The sequence below is a fragment of the Tauraco erythrolophus genome, chromosome 23 (assembly GCF_009769465.1).
Source record: "Tauraco erythrolophus isolate bTauEry1 chromosome 23, bTauEry1.pri, whole genome shotgun sequence".
Lineage (NCBI taxonomy): Eukaryota > Metazoa > Chordata > Aves > Musophagiformes > Musophagidae > Tauraco > Tauraco erythrolophus.
Window position 1 is genome coordinate 7,173,523 of NC_141487.1, and position 17,432 is coordinate 7,190,954.

The 17,432-nt window shown below is 40.8% G+C and overlaps 1 protein-coding gene across 2 annotated transcripts in view; it reads left to right on the forward strand.

Annotated features, from left to right (window-relative positions):
• The first annotated feature begins 4,435 nt into the window (after positions 1-4,435).
• PRKCZ (protein kinase C zeta) overlaps positions 4,436-17,432 on the forward strand; it is a 50,041-nt gene continuing 37,044 nt past the window's right edge. For both annotated transcript variants that reach the window (XM_009985869.2, XM_009985870.2), the window contains exons 1-4: positions 4,436-4,535; positions 9,189-9,310; positions 11,936-12,025; positions 12,800-12,850. In XM_009985869.2, coding sequence (XP_009984171.1) covers positions 4,465-4,535; positions 9,189-9,310; positions 11,936-12,025; positions 12,800-12,850 — 334 coding nt within the window. In that variant the 5' untranslated portion in view covers positions 4,436-4,464. The remainder of the gene's footprint in view (positions 4,536-9,188; positions 9,311-11,935; positions 12,026-12,799; positions 12,851-17,432) is intronic.

Here is a 17,432-nt window from a genome sequence, read left to right on the forward strand (position 1 = left end):
AGGTGCTTTGTTATTTTAAGCGTGCGGGACAAATTGTTCTCTGAATAATGGCACAAGACCACAAGGAATGTATATCCCTACAACAGTTATCCTGTGCAACCACAGCCTGTTTCTTTCAACACATCAACTGAAAAAGGAGATCAGGAAGCTTACTACACTCTTGTCAGAGGCACTAAAACAGTTGTACTGCATAGTCTAAGAGTTTCCAAACCCATTAAGTAGCAAATGTTTTTTAGAATTTTAAAAAGGAAAATACACCTGGAAAAACCTTGAACTGGAGTCAGATTAAGAGACATTAATACAAATATCTGATGCCTGAAGCAGTACTTTAGACTAATGCTATCTTTAACCCCAAATATTTTTTTCTCTTTAATTTTAAAAGAACAGTTCTCAACAGCCCATAGCATTAAAATAAAGAACTAGCACGTAAAAGCATTGCATATACAACTGTTTCCTAGAGAGTTGCCTAGGAATATCTTGCCATCTGCTGGAAACGTGCAGATATACATCCTTAAACAAATACAGGCCTCAAAGTTACTGTCAGAGACAGTAGTACAATGAAATAATGAAGGAGACAGCAAGTTTGGAAACCAACACTCTGGATGTTCTTAACTTTTAGTCAGAAAGACAATCCAATGATGAGGTAACAGCAGTTACTGGGCTGCGGCAGCTGAAATACCAACATTAGATCCCTTGGCAGCTCTGTGTTCTCCATGGCCACCATAAACACGTGGCACAACTGAACGCTGAGGTTGAACGTAGTATTTTTTGCGTGAAGCCAGATGACCACCATGGCCATATCTGTGTAAAACAGGAACAGCTCCACTGTGGACGAGGTGATGGGATAATAACACAAGCTGACAGAGAACCTGATATCCTGACACATCTCACTAAGAACTCTCTGCAAATTGTGTCCTCCTTAAGATAACTTCCACTAGACTTCAGCAGCTCCTGGCTAGTATTGGCTGCTGTGGATCCTTGTTGTTATCAAGGCACACTGACTTCTAAAAAAGCAAAACATTATGCTAGAAACAATGATCATACAATATGTTGTGTTTTCAAACCAGTTAGTTACAACCTTGTTAGCTAATGCATAGAGCAAAGCTGACATCCTCTCCAAAAAATGCCATCTGCCCAGAACTGTGAAGCATCCATTAAGAAATTCAAGTGTTTAAACAGTTTTGTAATATAAGAAAATACAAACCAACTCAAAATAAGACTTCTAAAATAACAGCATTAGAACTAAGTGATCAACTACAAAATATCTCTGCAAGATGTAAAAATACTATGGTTGAGGTTTTCTTCAAGCACGGAAAATGTACCTAATCTCAGGAAGTTGTGCCAGGAAAAAATAACAACAATAAACCACGTAAAACCTGAAATTACAGTTCTGAAGAACTGCACTACCTTTTATCTCCCAATCCAACAACTCAAGGAGCTGAAGTCGTCTGACTGATGTGACAGGGAGATCAAAGTTTAGCTTGCCCTGAAAGAATTACGTTTGTAGACATATCTTACATAATGTTCTCCATTTTAAGCAGAGGAAATCTGGAACACGTGAAGATTTAAGGGCCCTTTTGAAACCTCATTGATCGTTCTCACTAAAATAAAATTAACGGTGGATACACCAATAACTCAGATTAAAGACTAACAAATGCAGTGTATACACCATTTGGTGTGCTTCCCTGGTGTCAGAGAAAACATCTAGACTGATGGGAATAAGTTTTGCCACTTTACTGCTACTTAAACTAGTGTTAACTATTTTTTATTTGTGTTTTGGAAGATTGCAGAAACACCAAAAGAAGGCTCAGGGCTACACTGATGCAAACTCAGGAGACTAAGGACCGATTTTATTCTCTTTTTTTTTCCATTTTCAAAATAGATTACGGCTCCTTAACTCCAGGTAGTCAAACAAAAAACCCCAACCAATAGTTGTGACACCTTGGTTGGGTTTATTTTTCAAATTGCGTGGGTTACCGTTGCCCAATGACAGATATAAATAGATCGACAGGAGTCCCAAGGTGAACCTTTTGCTCGGAGAGCTGATTTGCTCGGAAAATCGTCCCAACACACACCAGGAAAGCAGCTGCTCGGCCAGTACAAGTCCAAGTGCCACTAGGGGACTCTCCCAGTTAAGCATCCCACGCCCTCGGCTGGGGATCCGGCAAAGCCCCGGGCTCCTCCTCCGCGCCGGAGATGGGTTCCCTTCAGCCACAGCCGATTCCCAGTGCGAAACCAGACCAAAGTCTCGTTAGAAACAGCCAGCTCCACGGAGGGCACTGCCCGCGCCAGAGGCATTGCGAAATGGCGGCGAATTCACCAACACTGCTGCAGCGCCTTCCCTTCTTCTCCTCTCTCCCCCTCTGCTCCGGCCACTCAGAACCCTCATTTTGTTCATCTTTGTTATTTTATTTCCTCTTTCTTATCTTGGCTTATCTTTCTTATCTGACAGCTTTGAATGAAGCCTCTCAAGGTTTTGCTGCGGGGTTGGTTTTTTGGTTTTGTTTGGGGTTTTTTTGGTTTTTTTTTTTTTGAGAGTGAGGATTTGGTTTTTTTGAAGGGAGCGCGAGCCAGCCGTGTGCCTGCGGAACACCACAGGAAAATCCCGTCCTCCGCCCGGCCTCCCCGGCTCCGCTCCGCCTCTCGCCCCAGCACCGCCCCGGCCCGGCCCCGCGGCGGCCGCCCGCCCTCCCGGCGCGGGGCGCCGCTCACAGGGGAGCCCCGGGGCGACCGCTGCTGCCGCCCGACCCACGTACCGCGCTCCTCCCGCCGAGGGCGAGCCTGGGGGGCCGCACCGGGGAGCCGGAGGCCGGCGGCAGGCGGACAGCTCGCTGCCTCTCCACGGGGCTCCGGGGGCGGAGGTGCAAGCGCGGGAACGGCCGTGCCCGCCTCTCCTCCGGGGCCCCTTCCCAGCGCATGCCGGAGCGCGGCGGCGCTGCTCGGCACAGCAGGGCACCGAGGCCCTTCGGCGGGGCACGGCGGGGCACGGCGGGGCGCGGAAACGGCGCGGCCCCGGGGCGCGGCCGGCGGCCGCCCGGGAGGGCGCGGAGGAGCGGAGCGGAGCGCGGCCCGCCCGCCTCTGCCCCCGGCGGGAGCGGCGCGCTGGGCTCTGCGATTGGCTGCAGGTGCGCTCCTACCGCGTCCTCGCTCTCTTTTCATTGGCTGATGCGCTCCTGCTCGCCAGGTAACGGTTCTCGGCCTATGATTGGTCGTGGGTGAGGCGGGATCCTTTTGGGGATTGGCTCCAGGTGAGTCGGAGCTTGCTATTGGCTGGCAGGTAGCGTAGGAGGTGTCCTATTGGCTGTGGGCGCTACCCTTCTTGGTCGGCCATGTTCGGCGCGGTGGCGCCGCTGTCGGTGGCGCCGGTGGGCGCGGGGCGCTGAGGCGGGCGGGGGCTGCGGGGGCCGTTGCGGCCGCGCGGCGCCTTCCCCGCGGCGCTGCGGGGGCAGGGAGCGGGGCGGAGAGCCCGAGCTCGGCCCTCAACTTCGTCGCGGGACTTTGAGCAACTTCGGGCCGCGGAGGTGTAGCCGAGCGCCGCCGGGACGCGGGCGGGGAGCGTTCCCTCAGGTGCGGGCGTCTCTGGCTCTCGGCGGGTTCGCGGGGCAGGCGGGAAGCGGGGCGGAGGAGAAGGAGGGGGTGGTGGTCCCGCAGGCTCCGGGGGGGGGGAGCGCGGCAGCCGCTGGGACGGAGCCGACGCGACCCCGTCCCGGGCGGCACCGCCGCCCCCCTGCCGCTCCCCGCCCGCGGTGCGCGCAGCCCGTGTCCGCGGCAGGCCGCGGGCCCCACGCTGGAGGGGTCCCGCGGGCGGGGGGTAGGGAGCTGTCTGCGGGGGTGTGCGGTGGAAATTGTGAACAAACGGGGTTTCAGTCTCCACTCGTGAAGGGGACTCACACGGCCCCCCGGAGCTCCTCGTCTGCTGTCCTCGCCTAAACTTGTCAATTCGTAGTCGTTAATGTACAGAAAAAACATTTTGGATTAAAACACTCTACGCTTTGGAAGAGGAGAGCCAGAAGCTGTGTTGATGAATAAGTCAAGATTTCTTCGGAGTACTTTTGGCTCAGAGAGAACTGTTAGATATTTTATTAAAAAGCATCCTTAAATGCCTGGCATATTTCTGTACAGCTAAGTTGTACAGGGTATTTTTAACTTATCTCATTTAATTTCTGTGCAAGTCAATGCTTTTGTATATGCTTTTGTATATTTTCCTTTCGATTTCTTGCTGTTCCATGTAAAGCTATCTGCATTTATAAAATTTGATGCATCTCATTTGTTTAGTAGAGTTTATGTGTGTTTATCTGTGTTCTGTGGTTTTTTTTCCCTAAGCAATTGGATTGAAAATCATCTGGAGGAGAAACGTGTCTGTCACATCTGAAGTTTTTTGCTTCGGAATTAGATGAGTTCCCTCTCTTGAATGAAATCATATCTATATATTTATAATTTCATTCAGGCTACTAAATACAAAACATGCCTAGCAGAATGGGCTCGAAAACTGATTTGAACAAAGACTTCATCAGAGTGAAAACACACTATAGTGGGTAAGTCAGCATGTTCTCTTATGTGTTGTGTCCTGTCTGATTTTGAAGCATATTGAGCAGGAGTTCATAGTCTGACCTAGTGATAGAGTAACCAGGGCACTGGTGGGTTTGTAATCAATGTCAGATGATGTAAGTCAACTTCTGAGCTATTAGAAACACCACCCAGACTCCTGCTGTGTGCTGATTGTGGAAAACAGTTGATAGTTTACCCTTTTCTTGAAAGGGGGTAAGATGTGCAAAACCGGCGTACGTTTGTTCGGGGTCGATGGTTGTGATGAGTGTTCATGGTCACAGGCAGGTGTAGATCCACCTCTTGCATCCAGATGCAGTTAGTACACTCTGTCACATCCACTTTATTTAAGATTTGTCATATCTTTATAATAATGAACTCTCCAAGTTGCTGCTGAAGTTATCAGGAGACTGTGAAGTGCAGGTTTCCACTTACAGATGTCAGTTTGTGCCGGCGTGCTCCGTGGGACAAAATGTGTAACGTTTAATCCTGGGGGCGTTTTTAGATGTTACTTTAACTTACAGTACTTTCTGTCTTGGAAAATCAGAGGAGGTGTTTCTTTGTGGATAGATATGCAAGTCTTGAAATAAGTGGGTGCCATTGATTTTGTCCTTTTTTGTTTGGTTTATAGGAATTTTAGAAGGAATTACTATTGGGATTATTCATATATTTTGCTTAGATTGCAACTTATTTAGGTGAACCTATGCAAGCTGCTTGAAGATTCAGTTTTAAGTGATTAAAAAAATAAATCAAACCCACACTCTTTGTTTTCCTGTTGTGAATAAATACTAAAAGTAAACTTTTATATTGTTTGCCCTTTTTAATTTTTAATAGCTAATTCCCCTGCTCCCCTTCCAGTAATTTGATTAATGCAGCTTGAAGGGCAATGAGATGTTAACACAGCTGCTTCAGTTGCCTTCACAATGCTTATTTTTGAAGCTCTGATTTAAGACAATGATTTAAAAAAATTATTTTCCTTTATGAATTCAGGCAGTTGTCAGAGTCAGAAAGATTTTTATTACTTCAACATGTAATTTGGGGTTTCAGACATGTTTAATCTAATCAGTTTGCTGCCACTGTGAGGACCTTGTAAATTAATGTTGCTTTGATCTCTACTCTTACTCCAAGGCCTGGGTTTAAGACATTTGAGAAGTTAAATATTTGATGTAAGTAAATTTTTAGACTTGATTTGAAGTATTTAAACTGAACTTACTGACATTTAGTAAGTGACCTGAGTCATCTTTTCCGATGTTCCACTGCTAAACAAGTACATGTTGTCACTGTTCTGGTTGTTCTTATACTGTGGTGTAGAAAAAGGCTATTTTGAATTAAATGTAATTGAAAATCACCCCACCAAATGCTATTGAAAACAAAGTGCTTTTTTGTTAAGCTTATTTACCAAGTAGTTTGCGGTCTGGAGTTTAGAATTCTAGAGCAATTGTATTAATTCAGTAAATGCCAGTTTTCTTATAAAATAGTATGAAAATGTATTTGTTTTTACTTCATTGTTACTGCTGCTCAATTTCTGAAACACGTTTGTGATAGGTAATGCAGCTCAATTGGGTTTTGTTATTAATCTGCACCATGGTTTTGGATATTTAATAAAGGAGATGCTAATGCTTGTGTCAGTATTGGAATTTACGTGTTAATTATTACGATGTTTTACAAGAAACTACTACTGTAGATTCTTCTTCACTATATTCAGTAATTTCCATTACTATGTTTTCTTTTAATCGTTCAGTTTTGGTGTGTTGCTGGAGTAATCTCCCTCTCACCCTTCTCACTTAAGGTGGACCATATAATATGTTGATTTACAAAACAAGAGTTCCGAATTCAAGGAATATTGTTTTTGTTCTGCTGATCAAATTCTATGAGTAAGAGCTGACTGGTTTCGGTGTTATGGGCGGTATAACTGATTATCTCAGTGTCGCCATTGAAGTACTACACTCATCTTTTGAACAAATTTGGCAAACTGCAGGAAATCGTTGATGCTGGACAACTTCAGAATTAAGGACAAGTTTGTTCAGGTAGCTGCTAGAAAATTAAAATAATAGGACAACATGGCATTTTGAAATCCCAGTTAAAAATCTGAGCATGAGGAAGTTGTAAAACATGTGAATGTTGAGTCTGTCTCTGTGGAGCCCCAGTATCTGAGGTATTCGTGTTTCTGGGTGTGACGGAGTTCCTAACATAGCATAGTATAAATAACTGCGTAAGTAGATTGCAAAAGGAAAGTAAACTTGTGTAATTCTTATTTCTTTATTACGGTTAGTTTATTTGGTTTATTCTTGGTTACTTGAAATCACTTCATTTAAATAGATCAGCGATGCAGTATCATTTGCTTAGTTCTAAATGGTGACACGTTTAATCTATCAATGCGAATGATTCTCCTGCTGTAACTGCTCGTGCATAACTTACTGGTCATGAGTTCTTCAGATCACTTTGTAGTGTCCAGTTTCAGATACCTGCCCAGAAAAGCGTGTTCTTTAGTGTTAAACACTGAATGGTGTTCATTTGTCGGTGCTGTGATTACCTGATGTGGCTGTAGAGACATGCAGATGAAACACAGTGAATCTCAAAGAGCACAGATGTCATTGAGAGAGTAACAATTTGAATGCATCTCATTAATGTTTACATCTGCAGTAGGTGCTGCTCAGCATACTTCAGCTGTATTTTGTCCAATATGAAGTTTATTAAATGGCAGTACCATCTGTTACAAGAATTTTAATGATTTAAAACTGATTAGTGTTTGTCAGCTTTAGCTGGATTTTGTAGTGTGCATAGCAGAGTATTGTCGTAATGCATAGCATCACGGGATGGTTGGGTTGGAAGGGACCTCAAAGATCATCCCGTTCCAACCCCCCTGCCATGGGCAGGGACACCCTCCACTACACCAGGTTGCCCAAAGCCTCATCCAGCCTGGCCTTGAACACTTCCAGGGATGGGGCAGCCACAGCTTCTCTGGGCAACCTGGTCCAGTGCCTCACCACCCTCAGAGTGAAAAATTTCTTCCTTAGATCTAATGGAAATCTCCCCTCTTCCAGTTTAAAGTCATTGCCCCTTGTCATAGTTTTAGGGTTTGAATATTATTCAGATACTTGGGACAGCATGATTGTCCAGCGTTACCACAGCCCTACAGCTGCTCGATTTTGGAGTAGCTTGCGGTGGCAGAGCGTTGGGTAGGGAGCTGCGTTTGTTCGTGACCTTGTCCTGGTGCAGCACCTTGCACCAGGCCTCAGACATGGCTTTGGGAACTGGTTTGGTCTCTTGCTTTCACAAGTATATAAACGACAACTTTTTCGACAGGAGGATGTTCTTAAACTCAGCCTCACCTGACAGCTCTCAGTATTGTACAATAATATGGTTTTACAAGTTGGCAGTTAGCGTACGTGTTTCTTTTTCCGTTGTTATTATAAAGAATTATTAATTTGCTGTTCTTTCCGAACTTTACAAGTTGTAGATTAAAGGTACACTTGAAAAGGTAGCAGTGCTTTTAATCTGAAGTTGAAACAGTACAGTTCTTTAAAATTATTGTTTTAGAGCTTTGCTTACTGTAATTTTTCTCAGCAAAGGCAAAATGCAAATATTAGTCATAGAATTAAAGATTTTTATTTGTGCAGTACCTTTCAGCTTCTGGTTTAAAGACATAAGTAGGCAAAATATGTAACGTGTTTTCTAAAATGACTTGTCACGCTGTGGAAATAGGAAAACCACCTCACATGTTGGGAAGCTTCTCGTATACTTACTGTATTAAACTAAGAGGGGAAAGAATTACACATGCCAGTAGCCATTAACTACAGAACTGTTTCCTAATTATCCCCTAGAATGGTTTGAAAGCACTGAGATAACATAAGTACATCTCTTTTTCCTGCACTTGTTTAATCAGTTGGTATCCTTGAGTCTGTCATTTGAAAAATATTTAGAAAACGGGAGAAAGTCTAGTTTGTATCCTCAGATTTGGGTTTGCATAATCTTTTCTTTTTTCAATCTTTGTCCTGCTTTGAAAGTACTGTGTGGGGTTGTGTTATAGCAAGAGTTTTCTCACAAATGCCCGAGCATGCCATGTGGTTTATATTAGCAGAGTTCAGTATTGGGTTCATGTTCTCAAACTGCTGTAAAGGTAGAGCGCAAGAATGCAGAATTTGAGTAAGATTTTATCTGAATTTTCTTGTAATTACATCTTTTGAGAATTCACCTAATTAAAGCTTTCTCTCTAACAATGTAGCAGATGTGAGGAAAAACCTACATTTTAAAAGGATTTTACAATAATTGAGATTTTGCTGAACTCCTGATGGAAGAAGTACCAGGCTAAAATTTAATTCTTACAAAATCTTATATTTTTTTACACTTCAAATGCTGATAGTTATAATAAGGGAACTTGACTTGTGCGAGTAAACATGCATTAAGATAGATCATTAACACAGTTAATTCCTCCATACTAAAGTATTTTTAAGAAGCTAAACACTGAGAGATGTAATCTTGTTGGTTTCTGGCAACTAATTTACATTAGTGGGAGCATTTTGTATGAGGAATGCTGAGTCTGTATCATTTTGCAACTTAAGAGTCTGTAGATGGAATTGTTAGAATATGCAGGCTAATGCAGATATTTTTCTGACAAAAGTTTATGATTTCACCTCATGCAGGGACATCCTGATAACAAACTTGGATGCATCAATGAGCTACAACGAACTTTGTGATGAAGTGCATGAGATGTGTAATCTACAACAAGAACAGCCGATTACCCTGAAGTGGATTGATGATGAAGGTATTGTCCTGAAATACTACTTAGGCATCCTTGGGCTTATTGTGCATCGTGGTACAAAACAGGGGTCTTGAGGAAACTCGTATAAAGGTTCGTGCTGTAGAGTTACTTTTCGTTTCCAAATACCAGGGTACATAACCCTGTCTGAAAAAGCCGGGAGCTTGGAGAAGTGAGCCTCGAAACATGGAGGTTGTACTGCACCTGAATTCACTTCTGCAGAAGGGAAGGCTTTGTAGAACTTTAATATTTCACTATTCCATACTTACACGCTGAATGTTTTAATTTCAGACTTTCATAGGCCTAATGCCACATGCCTCAAAATTCTCAATGTCAAATTCTTGACAAGATTGCTTTTTGTGTATTTAAACTTGTCAGCTTCCAGAATGACATAGACATAGGCTTTCGCATCTTCTGAATTGGGATTTGTCTCTTGAACGAGTATTTCTGAGAAGAAATGCAATTGTAATATAGGAAAACTGTTTTTAACTCTTCTAGGATTTTGTGTTTGGTGCAAGGGAGGTGCTAAGAATTCCAGTAACGATAATGGATTTTCTTTTCTATGGTGATTATCCCTGGCAGCTGCATGATTGTCACTGGTGTAGTGTTGGTTGTATTAATGGTCTGACATGCCCTATTCAAGAACTTAGAGGGTAGAAGTTGTCTATATTTAAAGGAGCATTCTACTAAATTGATTGCTAATACCCTGTGGGTGTAAAATGCAATAACCAAACATGAGATAAAGAACACTTTAATTCTGTTTTGTGTTTTTCCATTTGACTGATAATTCAAAGCACCATTATTCAAAGATAACAGGTATTACATAGAAACTTTTTTCTGATAAGTTTTCCACATTGTGGTGAGGAAAAATGCCTACTGTTTTTGTTTTTTTAATAATTTGAGAGGTAAGTTGTTGTGCCATTAATAAAAATATTTTTTAATATTTATCTTATCCTTTTAAAATATCTACCTTTGTATATGTTTTTATATATATAAATTATAAATATACATATTGGGTGTTTGTGCTCAAAAAACTTGAATGATGGGGATATGCTGTCAAATAAATTTAGAGAGCACTAGAGGTAATCATGGACTGTTAAAACAGTATTTCTATCTGCAAGAGAGGTATTCCTGTATTATCTTGCAATTGAGACGTTCAACATTAAGTCAAAATGTTCTCACTTAAACTGATTAGAATTTGTACCTTGGAGAGGCCATCTTCTGAAATACAGGTCTCAGTAATGTGTGTGTTCTGGCTTAGCTTCCAGTTCTCCCAGGAAGCTTTTCCAGTGCTTTGTTTCTCTGGCACCAACAAATGAATTTGGTGGGTTTTTTTATGGAGCATCACACTGTGTCGTATTGTTACTTCCAAACCACACTGAAGTCCGTTCTGGTAGCTGAGAAGAGCCATCTTTGGGCTTTCTTTTCTTGGGAGCAATGGAGTTCTTTATTTTCACTGCTTAAAGGCCATTAAGCACCCTAATGTACATACCACAGATAGATTTGAGTCTTCCAAATCTTACTAGTTACTATTATGTCTTTGGGGTATCCTTGTCTGACTGAATACTTGCATTCCTGCATGTTTTCTTGATATAGATCTGATAGTATATGTCACAAATAAGTGGTGATAAAGTGTGGAAAAGGCATAGTACCTGAGTCCAGGCCTTAGAGTGCAGTAATGCTTGTATCTCTGTTTATTTCATTTTGTTTCCTGTGAATTTCATCCTGAATGATATAGTTTGAGGTGTGGGAGTTTTTCTGTTTTATCTATTTCTATAGTTAGGCTCTTTAGAATACGCTTTAAATTGTGTCTGGCATGAGAACTCTTAAAAGCTCTGTTTGTTGTATCCTCTACCAGAGTGTGAGTACAGAATACAAAGTCATAGAAACTAAGGCTAGAGGTATCTTTTTCTGAAAGAGAGAGGGTTGTTTGTGGCTAGGCAGGCTTAATCTTTCTTTCTTCTGTTTGCTTTTCTTCTACTTGTAAGTTAAAAGGAAACATATGAACATATTTCCCTCAAAACATAAAAGCCAACCCTGAAAATTTTAGAGAGAAATTAATTTTAGGTTAAATACATTTCTACATCAGTGTTAGCATATTCGAATCCCATTTGTAACTTTCATCTGTGTATCTTACTTTTTGCACTTTTTAATCATAGATTGCTTTTCTGTCAGTGTAGCAAGAGAGACTCAACTGGAATCTATGTGTACCTTAAAAGTTATTAAGTTGGCATATCATGGTTCTGCCGCCAGTGAAGTTAAGGCGGTAAGATCATGGGCCTTTCAACAAAAGGTAAATTAATTTTGAATTAAACATAAACTTTCAGATTAATAGGAAGTGATCTTGCTTTTTTTTTTCTGCTGTGTTAAAGATCTTTAAGCACATCTTGTAACTTTTTTATTTTGATGTCCCCTTGCAAGCCAACATAGTGTGTTTCTATCTACTGAGTTTTGATAAAATTAGAAGGAAAAAAATTGTGGTGATATCTTTTTGGCTTTGATAAAAATGCTAGCTCAATATCAAATGATTGAAAGAAAAGCCATCATGGAGGCTGGTACACTTCTTACTACTTGAAATTCTCCACTTAATTCTGTAGATATAACTGTGCCTATGTGTTGTTTTTTTGTTAGGTGACCCGTGTACCATCTCATCGCAGATGGAACTGGAAGAAGCCTTCCGTTTGTACTGTCAAAACAGAGACGAAGGGCTGATCATTCACGGCAAGTATTACGCAGCTGGAGAGCCTGCAGGCATTTGTTGATAAACCTGGTGTCCTGGCTTAGCCAGAGAGAGAGAGAGCGCGAGCGCTCCCCGAAGAGCAAAGGCCCTTCTTTCTTTATACTGGGCATGATGCTGCATGATATGGAATGCTTCATTGGCCAATTTGTCCCTCAATCCTAAATTCAAACCATATGGGGAGTTGTGGACCCCTTGTCCCAGCCATGCTCCTCCTCCCCAGCCTGTTGTGCTCCTGCACACTGGCAAGAACACAGCAAGCTGAAAAGTCAGTGAACATCAGCACGCTGTCAGCGTTCCTCTCACAACAAGTCCCAGACTAAAACCAAAACACAGAGCTCTTCCAGCTGTTAAAAAGAACTAACTCTGTCCCCGCCAAAACCAGGCCACCTAACAGCTTCTTAAATGTGAGACTGGGACAACCCCATTGCCTGTCGAATCACATGCTGCTTTGTCGCCTTTGCCCTGTAGTTGGGTACTGTGAAGAAGGAAGTGTTCTTTTTGGGGTGGAGCCCAAAGCTAAAACATGCAGTAGGCTTTGAGGGAGCTTTGAGTTCTAAACTGCGTGGGTTTGTTAATGCTCTTGTCAAGTGGTATGTCCACATCTTGCTGGTATGGACCCAAATTTTGATTATGTTATTTCTCACACAGAATTATTTAAAGGCTTCCAGAAACTGTCTTTGTTTAAATATATTCAAGAATCAAGGAGAAAGTACTACTAAATCTTTTCACTTAAAAATCTAATGTTTTTGTTGTAGTTTTCCCAAGTATTCCTGAGAAACCCGGCATGCCTTGTCCAGGAGAAGATAGTGAGTACTGAAATGTTACTAAATTTTAGCTTAATTTTTTGCAGTCACATGGAGAAGAAATCTATCAAAAGATTTTCATAAGCTAGTGTTACATATATGTGTATCTGTTTTGTGTTTTCTTAATAGAATGTAAAATGTTTGATATTTTATCAATGGAGAAATTATATATATCAACATTATGGTACTGTTTTATGTTTCTGAGGATTAATACTGTTTTCCAGTAGCTGATATAGTGGAAGGAAGAGAGGTCAGGATTTTAGATGCATATTTGAATGTGGTCCTTTGCTTTTGTAGTTCTTTTGGTTTCTTAACTTGCAGAGAAAAGAATTGACGTACCGAAGAAGCAGGAGATAACCTTTGTGTGTTTAAAAAAAAAAAAAAAGCTGTATTAATGTCTTAAAATCCCATGAAAGGTAGATAAACCTCCAGAGGAAGCATATGTGATTGATGTGGTTTACCTATACTTCAGTAACGTAAACTGCACGGGGCTAGAAGGATTAAATAGCTCCATGGTCACTTTTTGTTATGGAAGTATATCATCAGTACATTAGTTCATATCTTTGCAGATGTGAGGGAAAGGAACGTGAATAATTGGGTGCCAGTTACCAAATGGTGCTTGGGTAGTCACAAGTAGGATGAGTAAAAGTCAACTGAAGAATTGAAGGACCTTTGCCCTTTGTGGAAGATACAAGAACAGATAAAATTAATTGCTGATAAAAACAAATAATGCATACTAGGAGGATACTACCTAGTTGATACTAATAATTGCTCTATTGAGAACTTTTACTGAAATTTAGAAAATGGAGATAGAATAAGTACTGAAATATTAGAGTTTAAATATGGATTTTTACATTTAAACTACAGTAGAAGAAAGGCTAAATGTAAAAAGCAGACAAGTTCTCATGTTGTGACCAGGTTACTAAAGTTGTAGGAAAAAAAATGTACAACACTATCTGCTGTCCTTGTTCAGCCAATTAGAGAAAATAAAGACTGTTTTCTATGCTGATTAGAAGTGTTAAACAAATAATTTTCCTTTAGACACTCTTTTTCTTAGAAGAAAAAGAAAAGAAATATATGTGGTCTACCTGGTTTATTTTTAGGATAAGCCAAGCAAGCATTTATGTGGCTGTTTCCAATATACTGTTTTCCATACCTCTGAGATTTTTTTCATGCCTTTTTTAGTGTTCTTGTTTGTGTAGTTTCTTGTGTCTATCAGAATAGTAGCTCAGTGGGTTTCTGACTAATTTTGCTGAAGTTTCAACAAGGAAATGGGCAACCAGTCCATCTTGCTATATCACATAATGTACAGTTCTACTGAAGTAAGCAAGAAAGACTGAATTTCAGTGCTTGTTTGTCCATGAATTCAAGTGAAGACTATGCAGTTATATTTTACTGTACGTTGAAAATGTATAGGTTTTACTGTGCTATCACTTTCCAGTTTAATAGGTTGGAAATAACTATGGGAAATTATTTTCAGGCTCAATTTTCATGATCATTCTGGAAAGACTGGTCTTAGTTCTGTAGGTTTAATTATGTTCTTTGTGAATTGTGTACAAGGAACACTGTTTTATTCCGAGTCCTGAGTTACAGAAGGTGTTGTGTCCTAAACTGAATCCCTTGCCTGGAAAGGTGTCAGGTTTATATTGGCAGGCAAAAATTGAACCTCTGTGTCTACAGAAAATACTGTTGGCAACAGTGAAAGCTTTGGTTTTCCCCGTATCTTGTTACTTTTCCCAAACTTTATTTTGGTAATGATGCTTTAGGGTGTTTGAGTAATTCACTGTCTTGTATGCCTTTGACTTTTGTGAGAATTACAGTAAAAGAAAGTGATGGCTTTGGGGATTAAGTAGCCTTAGAATGCTTGTAATGTTCTACCAGGGCAGATTTCGCCAGAGATAAATAAGTGTTAATTCTCCATCATGAGTCTTCAGACTGTCCTCTGTGAAACAGCTGTCTTTCAGTGAAGCCAGAATGGTTATTTTATTTAAATTTCTAACTTTGGGGTGCCTCTCCCCATCAATTCTGCAACAAAGAATGGAACAACCAAGTCTGGCATCACTGCAGTGTTCAGGACTGTTCCGCAACATGCTGAAATCTATTTTTTATTTTTTTCTGTCTTGCTTCTAACTTGTTGGATGAAAATTGTAGGGAGTGAACTCATGCGCATCTGTGCCACCCTGCTTTCCCAATACAAGAACGGAAAGAAGTGGCTGACTCGAGCTGTGCTTCCTTTCCTGTAGCTGTTTAAAGAGAGAAGGAGGAAGCGCTCATGTTGTACCAGTCTAGACTGGTGCTAGTCCCAAATACAATTACTTGGCCTTATTTGTGAAAACACGAAGCAAACTAGTGTGAAATACTGGCCAGAAAAGTAAGCTAACTGCAGGAAAAAGAAGGCTGTTGCTTTAAAGGATATCTGTGCAAATAATTTGGCATGATAAAGTTCACTGCGATGTAATGATCTCATTAAAAGTGTAGATATTTTAGTACAAAAGTTTTTTGTGTTAATTTGTTGGATGTTTCAGTTATCTCAAACCGTGAGATGAGCTACAGAAGCGCATAGATTAGTGTGGCTCAGATGACCTGGTTATTCTGTCTGTAGGGTATTTCTCCCTCCATGGTTTTACAGGTCGTGTTGCATCATACTTTGTTTAAAAAGCCTGTTTAGTAGGATGTGCTCAGTAAGTGATTCCTAGTCAGGTTTCGCAGAAGCTTTTCATTTCACATGAATTAATTCAGTGTATATTGCCTCTTTGCATCCATTGGGCCTGCATGGAAGTCTGGTGTTGTGGCCTAGTTGTAACTATTTTCAAATCTTTTTACAGCAGACCTATGAAATTGTGTCATTAGCACGTACACATGCATTCAGTGTTATTACTTGTTAGCTAAAAGCGTACAACAAACACCTGCATTGTGCTTGGACTGTATGGAAATGTTACTGATATTGGTAATATGGTTTATTTAAAGGACTATTTATTTTGACAGGACTAAAATATTGTCCTTTGTTCAGAAAATGTTTGGTATGTTGCAAATTCTTTTTTGATTGTATGTGGCTTTATCACCATAGTTACATTCATAGGAGATCCTTTTAAAAAATGAGGATATTACATATGCACTTTTCTAGAACATCATGTTTACACTACAAAGGAGATGAAGTTTGCCTCCAGTTATTTCCAGAGTCAAATAAACAGTTAACTAGTTGCTCTGTTGAAAATGGACTTCTACTTAAATTAGCAGTCTCTACATGTGGACTTCGTTTGTTACAGAATCACAGATAGTTTGAAATGGATTTTTTAAAAAAAACTATTTAATTGCTAAATAATTTCATTTGCAATATATTGTTCAGACTTGTTCATACTAGGTCATGGAGTGACTCTAATAGTGTGTGATCTTCTGAATTGCAAATATTTTGCAGTGAATTTCTGTGGAATTGGAGTGGGTTTCTTTTACAGTTCCTTCAGAACAGTAATACTTTGGAAGAAGGGTGCAGAAATACATACTGAATGTTTTGCATTGATATTGAAATGTAATAATACAGTTGCTGTCTGTCCTGGACCTTTGTGAAATCGATACGGTTTTTGAGATTGTACCAGCCAGCAAAGCTTGAAATAAATGCATGTAATCCGTTAATGGAATAACCATGTGACCAGTATTTTGGTTCTATTTGCATGCCTTAAAGTTCTTTTTCATGCTTGAAGACCCTACCCTCTTACACTGATGTGATGCTGTCTGCAAGACAGAATTTTAGTCTTCAGCATCTGAACTTGTATTGTCTCTGGAGTCCTCTTGCTCCTGAGTTTTTACACTTTTTATTTATTTTTTGTTTTGTTTTTGTGCCAGACCCAGCTCCTACTATAAATGTGCAGCTGCTGTTGTAGAAACATTACCTTTTACCTTCAGCCAGCCAGTTAACCCATCCCCACAGGCTGGAACGGCAGTGCTGCTGTGTGGGTGAGGTGGCAGGATTTCTAAAACATCTTGCATCTCTTCCCAGATCCTGAATGTGACCTCTCATAGGCGCTTCCAGCATCTGCTGGCCTGGAGCCTTGGGTACTTTATCACAATCTGTCTTGATAAAGATGGCAGACTTTTAGGCCAGCCTTTTGTTTTTAAAAATATTCTTACTATTTTAGTAGATGAGCTATTTTTTTGGAGTTGATACTAAACAAGGTTGTTTCTGAAATGTTGAGGTGTGTATTTCTCTTCTGTGCTTGTAAGTGATAGTCTTCCTGGTGCAAAGCATCGTGTCTGATTGGCAGTTTTATAACTTAGTTGCTGGAGTCTCCGCTTATTTACGCCGACAGATCTTGATCTGATTTATCACTCGGTGCTGCAGTGCGTTGTGTAACAAAGCACGTTCAGCCGAACAATTCCTATTGATTTGTAGGACTTCCCTAATGGAATTGCCGGTTTTCTCAGAGAAATGCTTGTTTTTTGTGACATCAGCTCCTTGCCATCCATGCCATGTTTTAGTTTGTGCCTCAGCTGCTAGCTACAGCCTCTCAAGGGAGCCAGTACCACCCGTGCCTGGATGCATGAGGCAGAGATGTGAAAGGGAGAGACGGGGGAACCAGTCTTCCATTAA